Below are 25,471 nucleotides of genomic sequence, written 5' to 3'. Positions count from 1 at the left end.
CAGCCTGGGCAACATGGTGAAACCCATCTCTATCAAATGTGCAAAAACTAGCTGGCCATGGTGGCTCACGCCTGTAGTCCTGGCTACTGGGGAGGCTGAAGTGGGCGTATCACTGGAGCCTGGAAAGTGGAAGCTGAGATCACACTGATTACGCCACTGCACTGCAGCCTGGGTGACATCAAGACCCTGTCCAAAAAAAAAAAAAAAGTAAATTGGGGAATACAAGTAATATGCTAGAAGAACATAGATTTTGTGATAATGTTGTAGTTGAATATGAATTATACTTTATTTTTTCTTAACTTTACCTTCTGCTAGCTCACTCCCTGAATGATACTTTTGTGCCATAAAACAGGACTCCAGAATGCTGTCATGACTGCTTCCTGGAGACTTGTGCAGGTTTTTCATTCTGCTTGCCCTTGCCCTTTGGAAGCCTGAGTTACCTCTTCTTTACTATGCTTAATTATTAAGTCTTAGGGATCTGATATCCTCAGTGATGCTTACAACTATTGCTGGTTCTTTTTTTTTTTTTTTTTTTTTTTTTTAAAGACATGGTCTCACTCTGTCGCCCAGGTTGGAGTGCAGTGGTGCAATCCTGACTCACTGTAAACTTCGCCTCCCTGGTTCAAGTGATTCTCCTGTTTCAGCCTCCTGAGTAGCTGGGATTACAGGTGTGCATCACCACACCCAGCTAATTTTTGTGTTTTTAGTAGGGACAGAGTTTCACTATGTTGACCAGGCTGGTCTCAAACTCCTGGCCTCAAGTGATCTGCCCACCTTGGCCTCCCAAAGTACTGGGATTACAGGTGTAAGCCACCACTCCCAGTCTACAGATTCTATTTTTAAATGAATTTTACATTTCAAGACAATTCACTGACTAAAGTTTGTGCCACTTATTCTAGGTATAGAAATTGTGCTCGTGCGGCCGGGCGCGGTGGCTCACGCCTGTAATCCCAGCACTTTGGGAGGCCGAGGCGGGTGGATCACGAGGTCAAGAGATCGAGACCATCCTGGTCAACATGGTGAAACCCCGTCTCTACTAAAAAATACAAAAATTCAGCTGGGCATGGTGGCATGTGCCTGTAATCCCAGCTACTCAGGAGGCTGAGGCAGGAGAATTGCCTGAACCCAGGAGGCGGAGGTTGCGGTGAGCCGAGATCGCGCCATTGCACTCCAGCCTGGGTAACGAGCGAAACTCCGTCTCAAAAAAAAAAAAAAAAAGAAATTGTGCTCGTAAGATAGCATGGTTTCAAGATAGCATGGTTTCTGATTTGGTATATTAACTGACATGCTTAACAAAAATCTTTATACCGAAGTAGTGTTTAACATCAAAATTAACCTGTCCTCAGCATGGGAGACCTCAGTCATCAATGACAGTTCTCAAACCAGCTAATGTCTTAGCATTATTAAGATTTGATTTGGGAGAACATTTTGAATAATAGGCTAAGTTAATTTGAAAGAAGTTTTACTGTAAATCAAAACAGAACCACTTAACTACTGAAATATAATTGTTTAAAAGGGCCCCCATTTTTTGGTGAACAAAGCTGAAATGAGGCTATAGTGGACAGCCTCCTTTCACAGAATGATTAAATCTTCTTTAACCATTTCATTTTATGTTTTTATAATTTGACTTATAAATAGTGAATTAACTAAAGACTTTCTCATAGTTCCAGTCTCCTTATCAATCTTAAAAGACTTGGAGTCTATTTGGAAAGAAAGAAGCACTCAAACTGCATTGATGAGTTCAGTCAGGTTCTATTAGGTTAGACTTATGCTTGCTTTGGGTATGAAAGCACATTTTTTTCATACATAAATTTTATTTTAGAATAGTTTTAGATTTACACAGACATTGCAAAAATAGTACAGAGTGCCTGTATACACCTCACCCACCTGTACACCTGTTGTTGCTATCTTACTACAAGATATTTGTCACAACTAAGGTACCCAACTTTTGTACATTACTATTAACTAAATCCCACAGTTCAGATCTTTAGTTTTTTTCCTAATATTCTTTTCATTCCAGGATCCCACAATTACATTCAGTTATGTCCCTTTAGCCACCTAAGATGTTTCTGTTTTTAATAACTTCAGATTCTCAGCGTTTTAATTTTTTTTCCACATCAGATGGGTAATGTGCTGATGTTGTAACAAGGTGTGAAGGAAACACATCTCACACAGAAGTGTGAAAGCCCAGTCATCATGAACTACAGAAGGATCTCAGACCTGTTTTTGATGACCATGACAATTTTAAGGAGTACTAGTTGGTTTTTTGACATGTCCGTTAAGTAAGGTTTTCTGAATGTTTTCCTTCTGGTCTTGGGAGGAAGACCACAAAGGGGCATTCTCATCACATCAAGGGTACATGTTATTAATATGACTTATCACTGATAATATTGATACAAATTTTGGTCACCTGGCCAAGATAGTGTTTGCCAGGTTGCTGTAAAAAATTTTTTTTTCCTCTTCACATATTGCGCTCTTTAAGTTACTAAGCACAATCCATACTCGAAAGGTGGGGAGTTAATCTCCATCTCCTTGAAGGGGGAGTGTCTACATAATTATTTGGGCTTTTTCTGTATAGGAGAGATGCCACCTCTCATTCATCAGGTCATTTCCATAAATGTGGACTCATGGGTACTTTATCCTTTGGGTTATAATCCTATTCTGCATTATTTACTTTGTTGCTGAGATTCGTTTCATCTTTGGCCACTGAGGGTTCTTTCAGTTGGCTTCTGTCCCCCTTTCACATGTCTACATCCTTGTTTGTGGAATAATACTTTCTGGCACTACAATATGCCCTAGACCAAGAATCAGCCATTTCTCTAGGGAGCCCTGATTCCTTTTCTTGGAGAATGGTATTAGAAAAGAAGACCTGGGCATTGGATGTACTCATTGCTACTGGGGTGTCTGCTGCTAGGCCTTCCCAGTAAACAGATATACGCATGTGTAATAACCCAAATGTACATACATAATTGTAATTTCTGAATTCTTCTGGAAAGCACAATTTCTAAAAACTGATAAAATATACATAAAACTTGCGGGGTTTTTTGTTTTTTTGTTTTTTGTTGTTTTTTTTTTTTTACCATTTTTAAGCATACATTTCTGTGGCATAAAGTGCATTCACATTGCTGGGCAACCATCACCGCTGTCTGTCACCAGAATCTTTCATCTTCCCCCAACACACACAGTATCTATTAAACACTGACTCTCCATTCTGCTTTTCCTTAAGCCCCTGGGAATCATCATTTTACTTTGTCTTTATGCTTTTGACTATTCCAGGTACTTGGTATAAGTGGAGTCATACGATATTTGTCCTATGCACGACTGGCTTATTTCACTTACTGTGTCCTTAAGGTTCATCTATATTGTAACATGTGTCTGGTTTTTATTTTTTGAGATGGAGTTTTGCTCTTGTTGCCCAGGCTGGAGTGCAGTGGCATGAACTCAGCTCACCACACACTCCGACTCCCGGGTTTAAGTGATTCTCCTGCCTCAGCCTCCCAAATAGCTAAGATTACAGGCATGCACCACTATACCCGGCTACGTTTTTTGTATTTTCAGTAGAGACGGGGTTTCTCCATGTGGTCAGGCTGGTCTGGAACTCTTGACCTCAGGTGATCTGCCCGCCTCGGCCTCCCAAAGTGCTGGGATCATAGGCATGAGCCACCGCACCTGGCTGCCTGTGTCATTGTTTTTAAAGCTGAATAATATTCCATTGTATGAATATACCAACTTTTGTTTACCCATTCATCCATTAATGCACACTAGGGTTGTCTCTGCCTTTTGGCTATTTTGAATAAAAGGGCTGGAAACACAGGTGTACAAATATCTGTAGAAGTTCCTGCTTTCAATTTTTTGGGGTATATACCCAGACATGCATTTGTTGGATCATATGCTAATTTTTTAAAATCACTATACTGCTGTACCATTTTACATTCCCATCAACTGTGTACATGAATTCCATTTTCTCTATTTCCTTGTCAACACTTGTTCTGCTTTTTTGATAATAGCCACCTTAATAGGTGTAAAGTGGTATCTCATTGTGGTTTTAACCTGTACACTTCCCCAATGATTACTGATTTTGAGCTTTTCATGTACTTATTGGATAATTCCATATCTTTTTGCAAGACATGTCTATTCAAGTACTTTGCTCATTTTTTCAGGGTTTTTTTTTTTTTTAAATTGTTGCAGGAGTTCTTTTTCTTTTATTGAGACAGAGCCTTGCTCTGTTGCTGAGGCAGGATTGCAGTGGCGCAATCTCAGGTCACTGCAACCTCTGCCTCCCGGGTTCAAGCAATTCTCCTGCCTCAGCCTCCTGAATAGTTGGGATTACAGGCACCCACCACCATGCCGGGCTTTTTTTTTTTTTTTTTTTTTTTTTTTGGCATTTTTAGTAGAGACAGGTTTTGCCATGTTGGTCAGGCTGGTCTTGAACTCCTGATGTCAGGTGATCTGCCTGCCTCGGTCTCCCAAAGTGCTAAAATTACAGGTGTGAGCCACCATGCCCAGCCAGGATTTATTTGCAGTTTTCTCCCATTCTTTTTCATTCTCCTCGTAGTGTCCCTTGATGCACACATTTTTAATTTTACTGGAGTCCAATCTATTTTTTTGTTGTTGTTGACTGTGCTTTTGGTCATATCCGAGAAATTACTGCCAAATCCAATGTCGTAAAGCTTTTCCTTTTTTTTTTTTGAGATGGGGTCTTGCTCTGTCACCCAGGCTGGACTCACTTCAACTTCTGCCTCCCAGGTTCACTCAATTCTCCTGGCTCAGCCTCCTGAATAGCTGAGATTACAGGTGCCCTGCCACCTTGCCTGACAAAGCTTTATATTTTTAATAGAGACAGGGTTTCACCATGTTGGCCAGGATGGTCTTGAACTCCTGACCTCAGGTGATACACCTGCCTTGGCCCCACAAAGTGCTGGGATTACAAGTATGAGCCCTCACACCAGGCCAGTAATTCTGTTTCTTTTTTAAAGAGTTTGATAATTCTAGCTCTCTTTTTCTCCCAGTCTTGGTGGGTGGAGCTAGTTTTTTGTGCATTTTAAGTTAATATTTGTATATTGTGTAAGGGTTCAACTTGGTTTTTTTTGGTATGTAGAGATCCAATTTTTCCAACACCATTTGTTGAAAAGACGATCTTTTCTCCACTGAATGGTCTTGGGACCCTTATCAAAAATCATCTGACCATATATATAAAGGTTTATTTCTAGGCTTGTGATTCTATTCCATTGGTTTATATGCTAAACTTTATGCCAGTATCATACTGTTTTGGTTACTGTAGTTTTATATTAAATGTTGAGATCAGGGAGTGTAAGACCTCCAACTTTGTTCCTTTTTCATTTTTGAGATAGAGTCTTGCTCTGTCGCTCAGACGAGTGCAGTGGTGCGATATTGGCTCACTACAACCTCTGCCTCCTGGGTTCAAGTGATTCTCCTGCCTCAGCCTCCCCAAGTAGCTGGGACTACAGGTGTGTGTGACCACCTCTGGCTAATTTTTTGTTATTTTTAGAAGAGATGGGGTTTCACTGTGTTAGCCAGGATGGTCTCGATCTCCTGACCTCATGATCTGCCCGCCCTGGCCTCCCAAAGTGCAAGGATTACAGGCATAGGCCACTGTGCCTGGCCAACTTTGTTCTTCAAGATTATTTGGACTATTTGGGGGTCTCTTGAGATTGTGTATGGATTTTAGGATAGATTTTTCTATTTATTTTTGCAGAATGTTGGGATTTTCACTGGGACCATATTGAATCTGTAGATTACTTTGGATAGTATTGACATCTTAACAATATTGTTTTGAATCCATGAACATACATTTTTTTTTTTTTTTTTTTTGACAAGAGTCTCACTGTGTCACCCAGGCTGGAGTGCAGTGGTACAATCTTGGCTCACTGCAACATCTTCCTCCTGGGTTCAAGTGATTCTCCTGCCTCATCACCACCATGCCTGGCTAATTTTTGTATTTTTAGTAAGAGAAAGGGTTTTGCCATGTTGATCAGGCTGGTCTTGAACTCGACTTCAGGTGATCCACCGTTCTTGGCCTCCCAAACGCTGGGATTACAGGGTGAACCACAATGGCTGGCTGAACATGTGATACTTTTATGTCTTAATTTTGTATGGCAACATTTTGAAGTTTTCAGTGTTCAAGTCTTTTGGCTCTTTGATTCGGTTTATGCTATTGTAAATGGTGAAAAGCACAATTTAAAGGAAGATAGATAGGCATATCATTAAGTCAAGGTATTCATGACTTGGTCCCCATGCTTTTATGGGAGACTGCACTAACAACTAGAGATCTTTGGGATGTTGTATACAATCTTTTTTTTTTTTTTGAGATGGAGTCTCACTCTCTTGCCCAGGCTGAAGTGCAGTGGGACGATCTTGGCGCACTGCAACCTCCGCCTCCTGGCTTCAAGCAATTCTCCCGTCTCAGCCTCCCAAAGTGCTCGGATTACAGGTGCGAGCCACCACCGGGCGCAGTAGGAGGCAGAGGTACGTGGATCACAAGGTCAGGAGTTCAAGACCTGCCTGGCCAAGATGGCGAAACCCCATCTCTACAAAAAAAAAAAAAAAAAAAAAAAAAAAAAAAAAAAAAAAAAAAAAACAGGTATAGTGGCACCCGCCTGTAATCCCAGATACTCGGGAGGCTGAGGCAGAGAACTGCTTGAACCCAGGGGGCAGAGGTTGTAGTGAGCAAAGATTGCGCCACTGCACTCCAGCCTGGGCGAGAGTGAGACTCTGTAGCAAAATAAATAAATAAAATAAAAAATAAAAAAATTAAATGCTAAATATCTGTGTGTAATTCTAAGTAAAATCTCAAGTGACTAATATTCATTATATTGCATGTTACAAAGCTGTCTCTCTTCAATTTAATTTAAAACTAATTATAAAATAACTTTTGCTGATTTAGGTCAACACTCCTTTAGTCTATTTTTGTCCTCCACATTATGTATAGCACGTAAAAGAGTGCTAGCTCACGTAGGTGGCCAAAAAATAAGGAGAGTTAAGATTCTCAAAAAACAAATGTTATTTAAGGGAAAAAAAGACAATCAACAAACTAGGCTTAACTTTAGATTTTATTTTTCCCCAGAACTCTTAAGCATCACCAAGTAACAGGCGACTTTTGGAATAACAACTCTTTCCCAGGTTGTAACCCTTTCCAGGAGACAGAATTTATTAAATAATATGGTTCCAAGATGCTTCCACCCCAGAATTCTAAACCAGTCATAGAATCATATCTTCTTAGGTCTTGATTAAAATCAAACAATCATCTATAGACACATGTAACAGAATCAAAATAATATATGATGTTTCTTTCCTTCTCTTGCTCAATATACTTCCCTCTATTCTCCAAGAGTTTGTTACTCCGATGTATGAATACAGTCAGCTCTCCGTATCCACAGGTTCTGCATCCATGGATTCAACAAACCGCCAATCAAAAATATTCAGGAAAAAAAAAATTCCACAAAGTTCCAAAAAAGCAAAACTTGAATTTGTCGAACACCAAGCAACTATGTTGAACCCATGCAAATGAAATGATGTGTAGGTATTTTATTAAGTATATCTTCAGATGATTTAAAGTACACAGGAAGACGTATGTAGGTTATATGCAAATACCATATGACCCATATTATACAATAGGACTTGAGCACCATGGATTTTGATATCCAGTGGGATTCCTGGAACCAATCCCCCATGGATACTAAGGGATGACTGTATTGCCCTTTCCAAGAAAGCATCTACCAGCTCTGATTCGTGACTCAGAATGAGGAATTCCATATTCAAAAACAGTAAGTATTCCGAGCTAACTGTCCTTAGCCATCAATAAATTAAACTGGGCCAGGTGTGGTGGCTCATGCCTATAATCTCAGCACTTTGGAAGCCAAGGTGGGAGGACTGCTTGAGCTCAGGAGTTTGAGACCAGCCTGAACAACCAATGAGACCCCACCGCTTAAAAAAAAAAAAAAAAAAAAAAAAAAAAAAAAAAAAAAAAAGGCCAGTCCTGGCTACTTGGGAGGCTGAGGTGAGAAGATTGCTTGAGGCCCAGGAGGTCAGGGATTCAGTGAGCTGTGATTGCACCACTGCACTCCAGCATGGGAAACAGGGCAAGACCCTGTCTCAAGAAAACAAATTAAACTTGTTTTACTCTATATTTGACTTTGTTTTAATCAATATCTTCTATTTGCAAAAGCAAACCCCATTTTTAAAACTCCTTACAATTTCCATTATGACTCTGAGAGGAAGACAGAGGGAATGGGGAAGAGTTGGCTTGTTTTGTGAAAGATTCTGAAAAGGGCAGTTTATTTACTTTGAAGTCACTAAGTAGAAAAACAAATGTTCTTTTTTTGATAATGAAAGTCCTTGTAGGTAAAGACCAGAAAATTCTGGTCCTGAAATTATAATATATTACAATATTGTTTTCAATACATTCAGAATTTATATTACTCTTTAATTTCTTTTCCCTGAGACTGGCTTCACAGTTTGGTAAAGATACTTTCAGAGGTAGGTAGTAGGGGTGAAGAGGAAACAATGTTTATGTCTAACAGCACCTGGGAATATATGTAACATCTGTCATTTTGATCTCGGCATCTATTCCGCAAATAGAAGATGATCGTTTTCCTTTTTATTCTTATCTGCCTAGACTCTCTCTTCTATTAAATCCACCTCAGCATTATCACTAATCATAACAATGAATTGCCCTTCTGAAGATATGCTATAAAGCAAACCTTCAATGTCAGGTTTAGATTTAGAAGAGAAAGGCTCAAGTGAGTTAACTTTTATTCATAGTCATTAGGGAAAACGAGCAAAATTTCCAGTAACCCCAACCACTGCCTTTTCTCCCCGGACCTAGTTAATTCCTATCAACTCTTTAGTTGACTCTAAGGACTGGGCTCTAGGAGATCCTGACAGCTAAAACACAGATACAGAAGAGCCTGCATAAACGTTTTGGTCCAGGTCTTGGCCTTCAGTCTTATGATGGGCTGGTGGAATACTGCTTTATCAGATGCTTATGACAGGGACTGCAAACTCGCTCAGGCTTGATACTTGAAGGAAGAGGCAGTTTGTTTGTTGAACAGGCATCACAGAAGGTTCCTCTGCAGTTCTTACACACATTCTATAAGGAGGAGGTGGTGAGGTGGGGAATAGAAGGCATAAGGATTCACGGGATATAAAAAGCCAATTATGGTAAGTTCTCAATGCCTAATCAAACACTGACTGGATGTTTACTACGTGCCAGATAGTATCTGAACACAGACCCAGTCTACAAAGAAGTTCACTGTCTAGTTTTTAGATTAAATGAAAAGAAGAAGTACCATAGAGTTAAAAACGGGTAACATACAAATCACTCATCTTTGGAATATACTTCACACATCTTGTTCCCCATACTCACTTTTAGGTAGGTTAGTTTTAAAATTAGCTTGCAAATACCTGAGCATACTCCAAGTAAGGCAGTGATGAACAATGGATTGGGTAAACAGGTAGGATTAAAAAATGTTCTGAGTATGAACTTTCTGAAAGTATAATTCCTCATACATGGATATGCTTAATGCTTTCCTGTGATCTTTGATGCTCTGTAAGAATATCCTTTCGGTTATCAGTGCAGCAGGAGCACAGCTTCCTGCATCTTGTTCATTGTTGTGCTTTCCTAAACATTTTCAATCTTCAATAGTCAAGCACTGGAAGAGCAAGACGTCACTATAGTGGTGTCAGCGGTAAGGCTGTGATAGGGTGGTATACACAAAGCTCCAAGGGTCCCATATAAAGAGCTGTGATGAATAACTTCTCCCATGAAGTACTAAATTCATCTCAAATAATTCATCTTCCTGAGGGTGAGAGGAGTAGGGGGTTGCTTTTATTTGAAAGCCTGAGAATTTTTGTCTGACATGCAGAAGTTAATGTTGCATGGCTTAGAAGATGAAAGCCAGAATTAAGTTTCTTCTATTTTGTAACATATTTCTATAATTACACCTTCCAGTTCTATAAGGGCAGTTCATCTGTTATCTGATTCTGTGAATTTAAGACTAGGTCATACTATAATTTCACTTGTTAAAATTCGGCATGATCACAAATGGTGCTATGCAGGTTGTGATCCAGAATTTGAGCCTGCTTGCTGTATCTCTTCCAAGTACATGTTTCATACACTCATTTGTACATAACTTTTCTTGACCACTATGGATTGGGTACCATATTAGATGCTGGGGGATTCTACCGTGGACAAGATGCAGTTCCAGCTACCAAGGGCACTGGTTCTTTCTGAATACTTCCTTCACTCTGCCTGCTCTAGGATAACAAACTGGGAAGGTGCTCAGGCAGATGACACCCTTGAGGATTGGGGGAGCAGAAATCAAGTGGTCTAGCGGGAAGAGCTCATATCCTGTTCTGAGCAGGATATAGTGCTGAAAGGACTGTGGACTTCGGAGCTAAAGCTAGGTTGGAAGCTGGGTTTCACCACCTACGACTTGAATAATTTTGGGAAATGGACTTAGCATTAGATGTTCAATGTTCTTCACCTGTAAAATGACAGCTACGAAGGACATAAGCCTGACAAGAACAGATTTGGTCTACTTTGTTCATTACTCTTTCTCAGCACATTCTACATAGCAGGCACTCAAGATTTACTTATACATTTCCATCTGCTTATTTGTTTTAAATTACATAGTTATTTATGTTTATTTTAATGGGAACTTACCGACATCAATTACTATGACTGAAAAAGAACAGGTACCCAGTAAATGCTTGCCCCCTTTGCTTTCACTTCACTCCCAGCACTGTGAGCATGTACTCTGCACTCTATGAGGCAAAGTCCCTGTTACTCCTGGGGATGGACTGGGGGTGCTATAGGCATCCCTACGAAAACCCTGTCCATGTCTTACCGCAGTTACCTTTGTTAGGCTGCCATCTTCCTGGCATAGCTGACACACCTGTGGCTTTTCAGAGAGCAGCAGCTGATCCTAAACCACACAGTGAGCTGGTTAGTTTTCCTTGGTGCCAGAAACATTAGTATTTTCAGAATATGAATTTTTTAGCTACAATATTAATAGAATCACACTATAGACTGTCGGGAAACTAAAACCAATTATAAACAGGTAGTCTCACCACCATAAAAACTCAGATAATATCATTATTATCCTTCCAGCTCTTAATTTTTATAATAAAGTAACATGACTTTATTTCTAAAAAGAAAATTCAAGCATATGCAAGTATAGAGTAAAAAGTTTTAACATTATCCCATTCCTCGTTTCACTCTACCATCAAGAATGAAAAGCACTGGGGGTTGGGCCTGGTGGCTCACGCTTGAAATCCCAGCACTTTGAGAGGCCGAGGTGGGTGGATCACCCTGAGGTTAGGAGTTCAAGACCAGCCTGGCCAACATGGCGAAACCCCATCTCTACTAAAAATACAAAAAAAAAAAAAGAAAAAAGAAAAAATAGCTGGACATGGCGGTGGGCACCTGTAATCCCAGCTACTTGGGAGGCTGAGGCAGGGGAATCACTTGAACCTCGAAGGCAAAGGTTGCAGTGAGCTGAGACTGTGCCACAGGACTCCAGCCTGAGTGACAGAGCAAGACTCTGTCTCAAAAAAAAAAAGGGAGAAGGGGGAAAGAATGGCAAGCACAGGGCATGGAAGCTCACGCCTGCAATCCTAGCACTTCGGAAGGCCAGGGCAGGCAGATCGCTTGAGCCCAAGAGTTTGAGTCCAGCATGGGCAACATGGCAAAACCTCATCTCTATTAAAAATACAGAAAATTTACCAGGTATGTGGGCATGGTGCCATGCACCTGTAGTACTAACTACTCAGGTGGCAGAGGTGGGAGGATCACCTAAGCTTAGGAAGTCGAGGCTGCAGTGAGCTGAGATCGTCCACTGCACCCCAGCTTGGGCAACACAAGTGAGACCTAATCTCCAAAAAAAGAGTGGAAAGCAGTAGGATTTATTAATTTTATAACCCAAGAGGTAAATGACAGGGCGACTCAGACATAGTAGCATTCACTGTCTTTCTCATGGGCTTTCATACACTATTAGATTCACAAAGTGTTTTACAATCATTTATGTTAGCTTATTTCTAAGTGATCAAAACATCTTTTTTCTCTCCATTTTATGTAAGGGAAAACTAGAGGAAAGGTATATAAAGTAAGCTCTCTTAGGTCTTACGTCAGGGATAATTCCAAATAAGTGAGAACTGATGTTACTTAGTAAACTGCTGAAAGCTGCGCTACTTCCTAGGCAATACATATTTGTTGAGGGTATTGTAAGAAGGATGGCACACTGTATTCACTCATCTTCTGCCCACGCTACCTTTTTGCTAGCTAGACACAGTACAACCAGCTTCATAATTTATACAAGATGTTTTGAAACAGGAGGCTCTGTTACCTGTTCATCCACAGGGTGGGGTTGCAGCCTACAATGGAGAAGTAAAAAATAGTGACAAATAGCAACTGTATGTATTTCCATTTATATCATTTCAATAAAAAGCTCAGAATGCAAACATTTCTTCAAACAAGAAATACTGTACATCTTTTATATTACTAAGAACATAATTATTAATCTTGACCTTCAAGGAGGGAAAATTTTGCTTCTTAAAATCTATCATTAGAATCTGACCCCTGACCTATTATATTAGGGTTCCCATTTAAAAATAGATTTGAAGTTATATTTTACATTTCCCTTTTACTATCAAAATAGTTAGCATTTATGTTTCCCAATGTGCAAAACTCCAATGGCGCACTGGCCATATATTTTAGTAGCTTTTTTTCTACTTGATATTATGGAAATCTACTAATTATCGCATATTATATATCAGTCCCAAATATTCTTAAGATGTGAGCTTCAGCAAATTAATCCAAGAAAGGGAAATAAATGAGACTGTCACCAAAAAACCCATTCAAGTTGAACTACTTCTTCATGAGACTAAGCTGAGCTAACTCTGATGTTCCCAGCGTGGACTAGGTCCTAAATGAGGCGAAGCAAAGCCCGCTCTCGGTTACGGGGAAAATGCACCACAGATTGCAGCGGTTCCTATTCTTTTCAGTTGAGTAGCAGTGTGATCACCAGACAAACACCGTGGGGTGACCAGGTTTTCAGATGTTCCTTGCCATCATAATCCTAGGAAGCCTGGTATGTCTAATGATTGCAGCTATAGCCAGAGTAAGTCCTGGAAATTGCTAATAGGTAATGCAGAGCCAAAAGACTTAAAAATAGGAGACAGGATAAACAGAGGCAACCTGGTAAGTCACCTAGCCTCTCTGTGCTTGTCAGTTTTCTCATCTGTAAAGTTGCATTAGATGCTTCTATAAGGAATATTAAATCATAAGGAGATAATGAATGTGAAAGAGACAAATTCTAAGTTGCAGAGCACAATTCAGATATCAGGAAGCACTGTCCTATATTATCAGGACCTAAGTCAGAACTTGCCATTTAATAGACACTCCTGATTGCTCAAGTAAATGACCTGATTTTAGTTTGAAACTAGGCTCACCCTGAAAGGGACCTGGAAGCCCAGGTTAATTTCCTGGCCTTTCTAGTTTCCTTCTTTGCTTATGCCATTATGTAATGTAAGATGGGCAATAGTTTAAGGTTAGCTCTGGATCAAACCATGCTCTTTGGGAGCAAAATTAAAGACTGTGGAATGGCCTTTAAGGCAAGAAAGGGGCACTTAGGCCAAGCACCTACATAATTAGTCTACTACTGGACTGTGTGATTTCTCTTCTCCAGCAGCTACTTCTGTTCCAGATGACACACTACCTCATTCTTAAGATAACAAAGCCTGGCTAGGGACAGCTGTACAGTTCTCTCAAAACCCCACTATGGTATCATTCCTCATCACTAACCTCTTCCTCCACGTTTTAAAATAGACCTTTAAGTTTAGAGCAGTTAGGTTCACAGCAAAACTGAGTAGAAAGTACCAGGACTTCTCACATGCGTCCTGCCCCATCCCCAGCCTCTTTATCAACATGCGGCACCAGAGTGGCGCATTTGTTACAACTGATGAGCCTACACTGACAACATCATCACCCAGAGTCTATGGTTTACATTAAGGTTCACTCTTGGTGGTGTCTAGTCTATGGGTGTAGTCAAATGTATAATGACATGTATCCACCATCACAGTATCATAGAGTAGTTCCACTGCCCTAAAAATCTTCTGTGTTCCACCTGTTCACTCCTCCCTTCCCTTACCCACGGGAAACCACTGATTTTTTTTTTTTTTTTAACTGTCTCCATAGTTTTGTCTTTTCCAGAATGTCATATAACTGGACCTCCTTCATGTCTTAATGCAGGGGCACTATGTAATATTTTGTTATATTTCTAAACTGCTAAAATAACTATAAAAAGTCAGCTTCCTTGAAACTATCCTATGCTCTTCATTGTGAGAAAATTAGATAGAGTTGGGAAAAAGGAATGAAGTTAGGCTGTTTGAGATTCTCAAGAGAAAAGAAAAATGAGAGATGAGAGATAAATCAGAGTACCTATTTGAACTTTTTTTTTTTTTTTTTTTTTTTAAATGGAGTCTCACTTTATTGCCCAGGCTGGAGTGCAGTGATGCCATTTTGGCTCACTACAACCTCCACCTCCTGGGTTCAAGTGATTCTCCTGCCTCGGCCTCCCAAATAGTTGGGATTACAGGCAGGCCCAACTAATTTTGTATCTTTAGTAGAGGCGAGGTTTTACCATGTTGGCCAGGATGGTCTCAAACTCCTGACCTCAGGTGATCTACCCACCTTGGCCTCCAAAAGTGCTGCCATTATAGGTGTGAGCTGCTGTGCCTGGCCACTTATTTGAAATTTAGCACAAAGGTAGAAACAAGTCATACTCAAACATATTTAAGAAGCTAAGAAATGCTATGTATGACTTATACTTTATTCTCCTGGGATACCAATTCAGCAAAGGTGAGAAATAACCTCTTAAGTGATAATCTGAGCTTGGGAATTAATCAGGGAAGAGAGAAAGGACAGCCTGATTACCCTTCTTTCCTCTGAAATGGCCTAATGGCTTTGGTTTAATACATGTCATGTGATTTATTATTTATTAACTTCCACTTCAAATGTCTTCCTGGCATATTAATAAGTCGGTGTCAATGCCAATGTATATCAAAAGCTGCCTCCTTCCCACCACCCCAGAATAACTTTACATCTTAGTTAATACTTGATTAACAAACACCTGTGGCTTTCTTCCAGGGACTTTTTTAGTTTAACATTTTCCTCTTGCATTTTGTGCTTCCCATCCTGTCAAAAGAAAACAGCCCAATTTATTAATTATTCTGAATGCTAAACAATGATGATATTGCAAATATTTTCTTCTGCAATGCTTTAGTTTGGGTATAAAGCTAAGCAGCTTTTGCATTAGGGAAGGGATCTAACTTTCAAGCTATGTTTCCTCATTCTTTGTTCTAAGCAGTTTCTTAACAATTCTCACAGTTTGTGACAAATGATTTTCAAAGTAGATATTTTAATTCTTGAGATTCAAATAAAATTCAGAATGTATTCTATTTACTTGCAAAGTTGGCTCAAGATATTGGCTGCTTCTTAGGAGAAGTATAATTTTTTTTCTTTCCCCCAGACTGAGCTCTGAAAAACTGGTAAAACCAAGGATGGCCATATCCAGCAGACTATAATCCTCCGGATGGTCAATTAAGTTGATGCCCCAGTGCCACAGCTTTTTTTTTTTTGAGACAGAGTCTCACTCTGTTGCTCTGGCTGGAGTGCAGTGGTGCCATCTTGGCTCACTGAAACCTCTGCCTGTGGGTTCAACCAATTCTCCTGCCTCAGCCTCCCAAGTAGCTGGGACTACAGGCATGTGCCACCATGCCTGGCTAATTTTTTGTATTTTTAGTAGAGATGGGTTTTACCATCTTGGCCAGACTAGTCTTGAACTCCTGATCTCAAGTGATCTGCCTGCCTTGGCTTCCCAAAGTGCTGGGATTATAGGTGTCAGCCATCACACTCAGCCCAGTGCCACAACCTCTATAGCCTGTTCAACTCAAGTAGTGTTCTACTTGGCAGGACAAATGTAAAGTTTCAAACTGCATTTCTACCCACACTCCAGGCATTTTGTTTTTTTTTGAGCTGGAGTCTCGCTCTGTTGCTCAGGCTAGAGTGCTGTGGTGGGATCTTGGCTCACTGCAACCTCCACCTCCTGGGTTCACTCCAGCCTCAGTCTCCTGAGTAGCTGGGATTACAGGTGCACACTGCCACGCCCAGCTACATTTTTGTATTTTAGTAGAGATGGAGTTTCACCATGTTGCCCAGGCTGGTCTCGAACTCCTGAGCTCAGTCAATCAATCCGCCTTGGCCTCGCAAAGTGCTGGGATAACAGGCAAGAGCCACCGCGCCTGACCAGGTACTTGGGCAGTTTTTAGGGCTACATTTTTTCTCTGGCATACACACCTACTGCTGCTTGCCTTCAACTGCTGCCCATGTGCATCCAAAAGTGAATGTATATTCTTTTTGTTTGTTTTGTGAGACAAGGTATCATGCTATTGCCCAGGCTGGAGTGCAGTGGCATGATCATAGCTCAGTGCAGCCTTGACCTCCTGGGCTCAAGTGATCCTCCCACCTCAGTCTACTGAGCAACTGGGACTACAGGCATAAGCCACCACAACCAGCGAATTTAGAATTTTTGTTGTAGAAATGAGGTCTCCCTATGTTGCTCAGGCTGGTCTCTAACTCCTGGGATCAAGCAGTCTTCATGCTGCAGCCTCCCAAAGTGCTAGGATTATAGGGGTGAGCCACTGTACCCAGCTGAAATGTGTGTTCTTACACAACTCAAGCATCAAGGAAGACAGGTCAATGCAATACTTATCCTCCTGGAAACGCCACTGCACGAAACAACTGGAGATTGAAAAACTTAAAGCCTTATTGGAAAAATAGGGTGAGACAGGGCAATATCTGAAGTATACCTTTGTAAGCCTTTTAGTTTTTATGTTCACTAAACTAAATAAAGACAGCATGCTATATAGAGTGGTTCTTTATACACTTTAAATTATTAGTAGTGGTACTATTTAATAAATTTCTATATACCATTATTTTCTATTTGACAGTAAATCAGCAGCTCACTCTCTAGAAATTTTAAATAGTTTATAAACTGGTCCTGCTTTGTTATATACTAGAAGTATTCAAAAAGTTCATGGAAAATGCATATTAAGAAAAGACTGTGCATGTACTTCAAAATTTTTTTGCACCAAAATAAACTTGTCCTTACTTATTTTAATATATCTGACCAGGATATAGTTTGAGTCACTAAAAAGGATAAGACATCAGTCTGAAAAGAGCCCCTGGCCGGGCTGGGATCGCACCTGTCATCCCAGCACTTTGGAAGGCTGTGGCAGGCATGTCGCTTGAGCCCAGGAGTTCAAGACCAGCCTGGGCAACATGGCAAAACCCCATCTCTACCAAAAAAACACAAAAATTACCTGGGCCTTGTGCCCACAGTCCCAGCTACTTGGGAGGCTGAGGCAGCAGGATCACTTGAGTCTAGAAAATCGAGGCTGCGGTGAGGCATAATTGTGCCACTGGACTCTATTCTAGGTGAGACTCTGTCTCAAAAACAAAAAAAGAAAAAGAAAAAGAAAAAAGGAAAAGCCCCTACCAGAGCAACAGGAATTCTGATAAAATTAACTGAAGCAAGAACAAACATCAAATTGCTGGTGAAGCTTAGATGGAAGAATTGTGAAATTATAGATGCTTTACAAAAAGCTTATGAGTACAATGCTCCAAAGAAATAATCAGTTTACAAAGGATAACCCATTTTAAGATGGGGCCAGGTAAGGTTGAAGATGACGCCTGCAGTGGCAGACTAGCCACATCATTTTGTGAGGACTTTGTTCATGCTCTGATTGAAGAGGACCAATGATTAACAGTAGAAACAACAGCCAACACCACAGACATCTCAACTGGTTTGGCTTATACAATTCTGGCTGAAAAATTAAAGTTGAGTAAACTTTTTACTTGATGGGTGCCAAAACTGTTGTGTCCATATCAGCTATGGACCAGAGCACAGCTTTCAAGGGAAATTATAAACAAGTGGGATCAAGAACCTGAAGCATTTGTTTAAGGATTGTAACAGGAGATGTTACAATACATAGTACAATCCTGAAGACAAAGCACAATCAAAGCAATGGCTCTGAAGAGGTGGAAGTGGTGCAATCAAAGCAAAAGCAGACAGGTCAAGAGCAAAGGTCATGGCAACAGTTTTTAGGGAAGCTGAAGGCATTTTGCTTGTTGACCTTCTGGAAAGCCAGAGAATGCCAATATCTGCTTATTGTGACAGTGTTTTTAATTTTTTTTTTTTTTTTTTTTGAGAGGCAGTCTTGCTCTGTTGCCCAGGCTGGAGTGCAGTGGTGAGATCTTGGCTCACTGCAACCTTCACCTCCCAGGTTCAAGCGATTCTCATGCCTCGGCCTCTCAAGTAGCTGAGACTACAGGCACGTGCCACCACACCTGGCTAATACTTGTGAGAATGTTTTGAGAAAGTTAGCCAAAGCTTCAGCACAAAAATGCTCAGGAAAGCTTCAACAGGAGTCCTATTCCACCACAAATATGCTCCTACTCATTCCTGTCATCAAACAAGGGCAATTCTATGAGAGTTATGACAGGAAATCATTAAGCAATCCTGATTTGACTCCCTCTGATTTCTTTTTGTTTCCTAATCTTAAAAGATCACTAAAGGGCACCTAGTTTTCTTCCGTTAATAATCTAAAAAAGACTGTATTAATATGGTTAAATTCCTAGGACCCTCAGTTATTTAGGAATGGCCTACATGACTGGTATCAACACTTACAAAAGTGTCTTGACCTTGATGGAACTTAGGTTGAGAAATAAAGTTAATACGTTTTTGCCTTTTAATTCCATTTCCCATGATCTTTTTGAAGTCCCGTTGTAGAATATGTACACACAGGAGGCAATTTTTTCACGGTGTTTGTTATTGACAGAAAAAGCATTTAATGCTTTACTGATTTCATTATTTCCTGGGCCCCAGAAATGACCTTATCCAATTTTAGCTCCTTCACTGCTATAGGTGCTGGAGGTTATCTCCTTCTAAGATATTCTGTAGAAATTTCTACTTTTATTCTTTAAACTATTCTCTATTACCTTCCCTTCCTCAAGCCTAGTTCCCTTTCTTCCTAATTATTCGTATGAGAAGTTCCTTGAGGATACTCAAAGTGAAATCCTCATGATTTGAAAAAGGTATACAGAAGAAACTCCACATTGAGGAAAATTCTGTTAAAAAGGAATTCAGGGTTGGAGAGGGATTATTATACTATTTTATTAAAATTATTAGCAGAAATCCAAGAAACAGAGATTTTTGTTAAGATACCAAAATAATCGTACTTAGAAAATTATTAAAAGGGAAACAGTTCACTGTGATTATTAAAATCCCCCTTTCTAAATGAAATCAAGTTAGAGGAAGTGTCCTAGAGGCAGACTCAGAATCAAGCTTTCATCTGTTCACATCATTATCAAGTATCTACATACTTGAGGACACAGCCCCTAAGTATGTGATCTGTAAAAGAAAACTGACAGGCCTATCAAGTTAGCCTCTAAAATTTAAACTGAAATTAAGCAAAAGAACAAGGGAATAGCAAATATTACCATCTTGGATTCTGGCTTCTGGGAACCCTTTCCTGGGATGCTCCTGTCATTTTGTAATCTTCTTTCTTTTTCCTGTTTTAGTTCTAACTCAAGCTGGTTCCTGAGATAAGTAGGAAAGGAAAAGGATGAAAAATTGAAATTTTACACAGACATATTCTCTAAAGAATGCCAACACCTTGTCTTAAAGTGCAATAATTAAGAATGGTTAAGAGCTTGCTGTCAGAGACAGGTTTTTAAATGATAATGTTGCGACTTCTTAGATTAACCGTGTGAATCTGGACCAATTTAACCTCTCTAATCTCTACTTTTTTTTTTTTTTTTGAGACAGAGTCTTGCTCTGTTGCCCAGGCTGGAGTGCAGTGGCATGATCTTGGGTCACTGCAACCTCTGTCTCCCAGGTTCAAGCAATTCTCCTGTCTCAGCCTCCCGAGTAGCTGAGATTACAGGTACTGCCACGTCTGGTGAATTTTGGTATCATTAGTAGAGATGTTGGCCAGGCTGGTCTGGAACCCCTGACCTCAGGTGATACACCTGCGTCGGCCTCTCAAAGTGCTGGGATTACAGACGTGAGCCACTGCGTCCAGCCTTAAGCTCCACTTTAATCTGAAAGTGGAGGCAATAACATCACTAATAGGATTGATGTGAAGACATTAAATGGACAGCTTGCATGTGAAGTGCTTTGTAAAGTATCTGGCACACAGTAAGAATTCAGGAAATATTACATATTATTATTAGTGTTACATGGGCTAATAATGACTCTCCAGGATCGTGGCTCTAATTTCCTAATTCTTTGATCACAAATCATGTTGATAGGATTTGGGGAATGTTGATGTATGTGAAGCTTTCTGAATTCCAGTTCCAGAGAAAGGACATTGCAAAGACAGAGCCAACCTGGCTGGAAGTCATGAAACCCCTTTTCTTGCTGTCTACCCTAAGAATTACCCATGACCACCCTGTCAGCTCAAGCTGCCCCCTCTTCACCGCTGCCTGGTGAGCTCCTCGACTTCCAGCTGCAGACTGTTGATCTTGTCTCCAAAGTCCTGTTTGAAGAGCCGGTTGTCCAACTCAGCAGACTGGCGGCTTCGCTCAGCCTGGCGCAATCTGGATGTGAGCCACATGAACTTGTGATAAAAAACAAAAGCCATGGTGGGGAGGAAGACCAAGTTCACAACACAAAATAAAATAACCCAAGGAAGAATGCACAGAGAGACAGAGAGAGGAAAAAAACTTTGCAGGACACAGGCAAAGAAATTATGGGAAGAAAAAGATGAAGAAGAAACAAATTCTAAAAAAAAGTAAGATGAAGGTGAACCAGGCAGAGGAAAAGCTGGTTTTCCATTTTTTTTTTATTCTAGTACTACAGTTTACAGCCATTAGATGATAAACAATAAAACATCACTTTTTAGAAAATCCATATCCAAAGCCAACCTCAAGTACACAGTAATTTAAGTTAAATCCACTTTTTAAAAAAATTTCCTAATAGGTTTGGTACTTAATTTTTCTGTTTTACACACATAACTGGAACTTTAAATGGGCAACTACCTTCTTATACGTGGAAGTATAGTTTTTTCTTGTCCTTTCCCCCAAACCACATATATTAAATCATGGGACATTATATATCAACCCTCACCCAGGCTTTGAGTTATTTTATAAGGAAAAGCCTTTGTCAGAGTTTGGCTGCCTCCTTCCTTTTCCATTCCCACAAAATATGTGTGACTAAGTGGACAAAGAACTCAGCATTGGGCCTGTTTTAAGACTCTGACCATATTCTCCAGAAGATTCTGATTGATGTTTTCTTCTAAATATCTTATAACTTTGCACCTATGGAGAAGCATGTTTTAGAAGGTAAAACACTTGGGATTTTATGTAACAGAATTTAAATGCATGCTATGTGTAGATTTTAGAAAGTTTAATTTTGGTATTTGATCACTCCTTCCAAATGCTCATAGAAAAGGCAACGCATCACCACAAGAGGTTGATGAAGAGAATATAGTAGGAGATTTGTTTATATCGGTGCAAATTATAAGAATTAAAATAAATTCAAGAGCACAGGATCTTCTACCTCTATGAAGTTGGTTTAAACATATGTTCTTTGACTTGATTTTGGTTCAAGTCAAATCCGTGCAGGGACCTATATAAGCATACATGGAGTCTATCTTACACTCTTAATTCTGGGTTTGCCAAGAAAAAGAAAAAGAATTTCAAGAGCGGGAAGCGAAGGGGTTATCTGTGTCCCCACCTAAGCAGCTGAAGTGCTGCAAAGCATACAAGAATGAAAAAAAAAAAAGAGGAAAAAAACCCAAATAGTTTGTCAAGACCTTTTGAAGGAATGAAGGCTTATGTAAAGCCTGTCTCTTCAAATCAAAAATCATCCTAAAAAAATCAACATATTTATAGGATTATTCACAATGTTAAAGCCTAGAAAGGGTTAGTCTATGGTCACTTAAAAAAAGAAGCCCTGCTAATATTGCTTGTGGATATCTACGTGGAATCAGTATTTTTGTACTGATTAATAATAAATAATATAATAATAAAGAAGGTAAGGTTATTTATTTCCTATTCTGAAATGTTTTTCTAATAATTCAATTATTAGCTTCCCAGAACCTTTAGCAAATCCCCATCTGAACAACAGAAACTCTTAAGTAAATGTTTCCAGGTAAGAAATAACAGGCCAGGCAGAATATCAGCACTCCGGTCTATACCCTGTCCTTTTTACTCCAATAAGAAAAGCAGGATATGAAAAATGGGTAGTGCATCATTTTTTTAATAGGAGAGGAGTGTTTTTACTAGAATTGTTCTCTCTGAACTACCCAATAGGAAGCGGAATTGCAGGAAAATGGCAGAGGTAGAAGATGACAAACATGAAGAGGGTTTCCCCAAGCATCACATTATTATATTACCATAAGTTACCTAATTGCTAACTTATCTCTATGTATTTTAAAGAAATATAAGGATGCTGTTTTTTCTTTTTCAAAAGTCACTAAGGCAAAAAAAGTTGCAAGCAATCTTGGTTACTGAGAATAGAAGTGTAGTGAAATACTAAGTGCTATCCTTGGCTTGGGGATTAAACCTATATAACAAAAATGAAAAGGGGTCATGGTCTAAGAGACACAGAGCTATTTTAGAAGAGTCCAAGTTCACGTGGTAGTTACCTCAAGGTCATTACACTGCAATGGCAGAACAGGCTTGCAGATACAGACATGAACAATGCACCGAGAATCTGATATTATCAAGGACTGGGTAGTAAAGGCATCATTAATATATGTACAGAGCTTCAATTCCCTAGGCTTTTTAAAAAAGTGGTGTTTTTATTTATTGGTCAACTCAGAAATAATTTCTCAGAGTTTGTTCAGCATTTAATTAGGAACTCATTCCAATTTTTCTAACCCTGGGGAGAAAATAAGAAAAAAACCCAATCTATATCTCCAACTGGTTTTTTAAAAGTCCAACAAATTCAAAGTCAACTTTTTGGTGACATTTTATATCGAACCAGAGCTTAAATGTAGTAACTTTCAGATTTCTTCCTTTTACAATTGAGTTGTGATATCACACTTGTGACATGACCAACTGAAAATGCCTAATGATGTTTTGGGATCAGTTTATTTGCTGCACTATTTAAGGTCTTTGCCTGTTTCACCAAATCCTTTTCACTAAATAAAATAAAAATGACAATGAAGTGAAAGGGGAACAAGAAAATGGATAAACAGGAAACACAAAAATAGCAAGAGAATAAGTCAGCTTAATACTCAAAGAGATAAGTCATTATTTTAGTTCTGTTTGCTTTAAATTTCAAGTCAAAAAAATCATTGAAAAGGAATTTGATACATTTCATTTCTAAAGCACAATTTATGAACACTAAAATCATTTTGTCAAATCATAATCATATAACTGATTATGAGCAAGTACATAACCGTGTTTTCCTAGGTAGACTGATACATTTTTATTTGGCCATATAAGAGGTTTCAGGCTTAATTATTAATTTGCCATTAACTTTTTTTTTTTAATGCCATTAACTTTTGAGTGAACATTAATATGCACTGCTGTTCAGGACCCTTACTGGTTAAGAATCATCTGAATAAGAGAAGTCACCCATTCATCCATTCATCATATATGTACTGAATGAATGCTTGTATATTCAAGGCACTGCAACAGATCTAATAAGGGAACTTAAAAGATTAGTTAACTAATCTCAGGGAACTTACATTCTCATCAGAAGAGACGTATATAAAGGGTTAAAAGGAAAAAGACAAAAGTGAGAAGTGTCACAAGCAATGTAGATAGATGTGGATAGGAAGCTATGGGAATTCCCAGAAAGATCATTTCTAGCTGCAAAGAGGTATCAGAGGAAACTCTGGGGAGGTGGCATTTGAGCCTAAACTTAAAAATGTATCTGAAGAACAAGGGAGTGGGAAGAATTAGGACATTTCTAATTGGTGGAAGAACTATTGGGAAAGAAATGAATGGGAAAAATGGGAAGTATATCCAGGGACCGGTAATTTAGTTTTGCCCAAGTGCAAGAAGGGTGAGGAACAGGTGTGACCTTGGGTGCCGTGTCACATTCAGTCTTGAAGACTCAGCCGTTTCTCTTGACTGCTGAGTTGCCACAGAGAAAATGGTTGTTTCACACAAACAGAGAAAGAGAGTAGCATAGGGAGAAGATGTGCTTTGGGCAGACATAATTGTAGGTACTAGTGGAAGAGAGCTGCCCAAAGGATGGAAACTCAAGACTGGTCTCCAGATGAAGGTAAGAGCTGGAGAACACATTGGAGGTGACAGTGGAAGCTACAGAACTACTCAAGAGAAAGAAAAGGGAAATAAGAGAAAAGGGTTAAAGAAGGGAGAGAAAGACACAGAGTAGATCCTTGGAGGACACCTGTCTCTCAGTGCCTCTATATCCCCTAGCATCAAAGTATTCAAAAGACTTTAGGGATGAATGATAAAATCACAGAATTACATAATATATTTGAGAGTCCTTTCATGCTTTAAAGTATTCTTCCTCTAACACATGACTCTGACATGGGTTAAAAGTTCTGATGTTCAAAGCACTCATGAAAGGCTGATCTTTCAATTTTTTTTTTAAGACTAGTGAAGTGATTGACATTTCCTAAAAACATTTCAGTCATACCTCAGAAAACACACATAATGTTCAATTGGCTTTCTTTCTACCAGAATGTCTGATGCTAATTTGGAAGAATTTCATATACTTTCTATTTGCCGAATGTACAGCACATTCTCTTCACTTCAGCACTGACAACCCAAAGTGCTTCACAGAAGAAACAGGACTTTTACCTTTGTTCAAGTTGTTTAATGGTAGCAGCCATCTGATTAGTCTTCTCTTCCAAGCGACTGTTTAGTTCACTTTTCTGTTTTACTCCTAAGTCTGAACTCTGTTATGGAAAATAATCACAAACAAGCTGTATAACAAAAATTCTAAAATATAACCACACATGCCTTTTGAATCTAATGGTAAGTGGGAAAATAGATTTTCTGTATTTCTGTATCAGTTAATATATTTCTGTATCAGTTAATCCTCAAATAGAAAAAAAGCAATTTGTCTAAAGTTAGTACTGTTACATGCAGCATTATCACAGTAATAGTTTATCAATGTATCACATTCCAGTGTAAAAGCTAATAGAATATATGACTCAGCTGGCATGTTAGACTGCAGAGTAGACATTATCTTATAGGATAAAAAAGACCCCTACCCTCTATTGTAATGTGAAAAGTGGCCATGGTTTTCTAGAACAGCAATACAGGATCCCATGATGGTCTTATCTGAGAGAAGTTTACTGGCAGCTAGCATCAAAATGAGATGTGATTCTTCCCTTTTGTAATTAAAGTGTGATTCTAGAAGATAAGATTGGAGGAGGGAAGCCCCAAGATTTTAGAGAG

At 39.4% G+C, this 25,471-nt stretch overlaps 1 protein-coding gene and 1 pseudogene across 17 annotated transcripts in view; both read right to left on the bottom strand.

Moving 5' to 3' along the window:
- Nucleotides 1-2,115: 2,115 nt before the first annotated feature.
- Nucleotides 2,116-2,213, bottom strand: LOC116537315 (annotated as a pseudogene).
- A 4,839-nt stretch (nt 2,214-7,052) lies between these two features.
- Nucleotides 7,053-25,471, bottom strand: part of RUFY3 (RUN and FYVE domain containing 3) — a 96,989-nt gene continuing 78,570 nt past the window's right edge. For 4 of the 17 annotated variants that reach the window (XM_032259338.1, XM_032259341.1, XM_032259348.1 and 1 more), the window contains 7 exons: nt 24,869-24,966; nt 20,561-20,680; nt 19,580-19,679; nt 15,150-15,214; nt 12,366-12,393; nt 10,878-10,946; nt 8,391-9,109 (listed from right to left, as the gene is read on the bottom strand). In XM_032259338.1, coding sequence (XP_032115229.1) covers nt 8,966-9,109; nt 10,878-10,946; nt 12,366-12,393; nt 15,150-15,214; nt 19,580-19,679; nt 20,561-20,680; nt 24,869-24,966 — 624 coding nt within the window. In that variant the 3' untranslated portion in view covers nt 8,391-8,965. Of the gene's footprint in view, nt 9,110-10,877; nt 10,947-12,365; nt 12,394-15,149; nt 15,215-19,579; nt 19,680-20,102; nt 20,701-20,907; nt 23,230-24,868; nt 24,967-25,471 lie in introns of those variants that run through there. The other 13 variants (XM_032259350.1, XM_032259352.1, XM_032259344.1 and 10 more) reach the window with 12 other exon arrangements.

Source organism: Sapajus apella, unplaced genomic scaffold (genome assembly GCF_009761245.1).
Source record: "Sapajus apella isolate SASKATOON/1434 unplaced genomic scaffold, GSC_monkey_1.0 scaffold108, whole genome shotgun sequence".
NCBI lineage: Eukaryota > Metazoa > Chordata > Mammalia > Primates > Cebidae > Sapajus > Sapajus apella.
The sequence above is the reverse complement of the archived record's forward strand: the minus strand, read 5'-3'. Positions and strand labels throughout refer to the sequence as shown.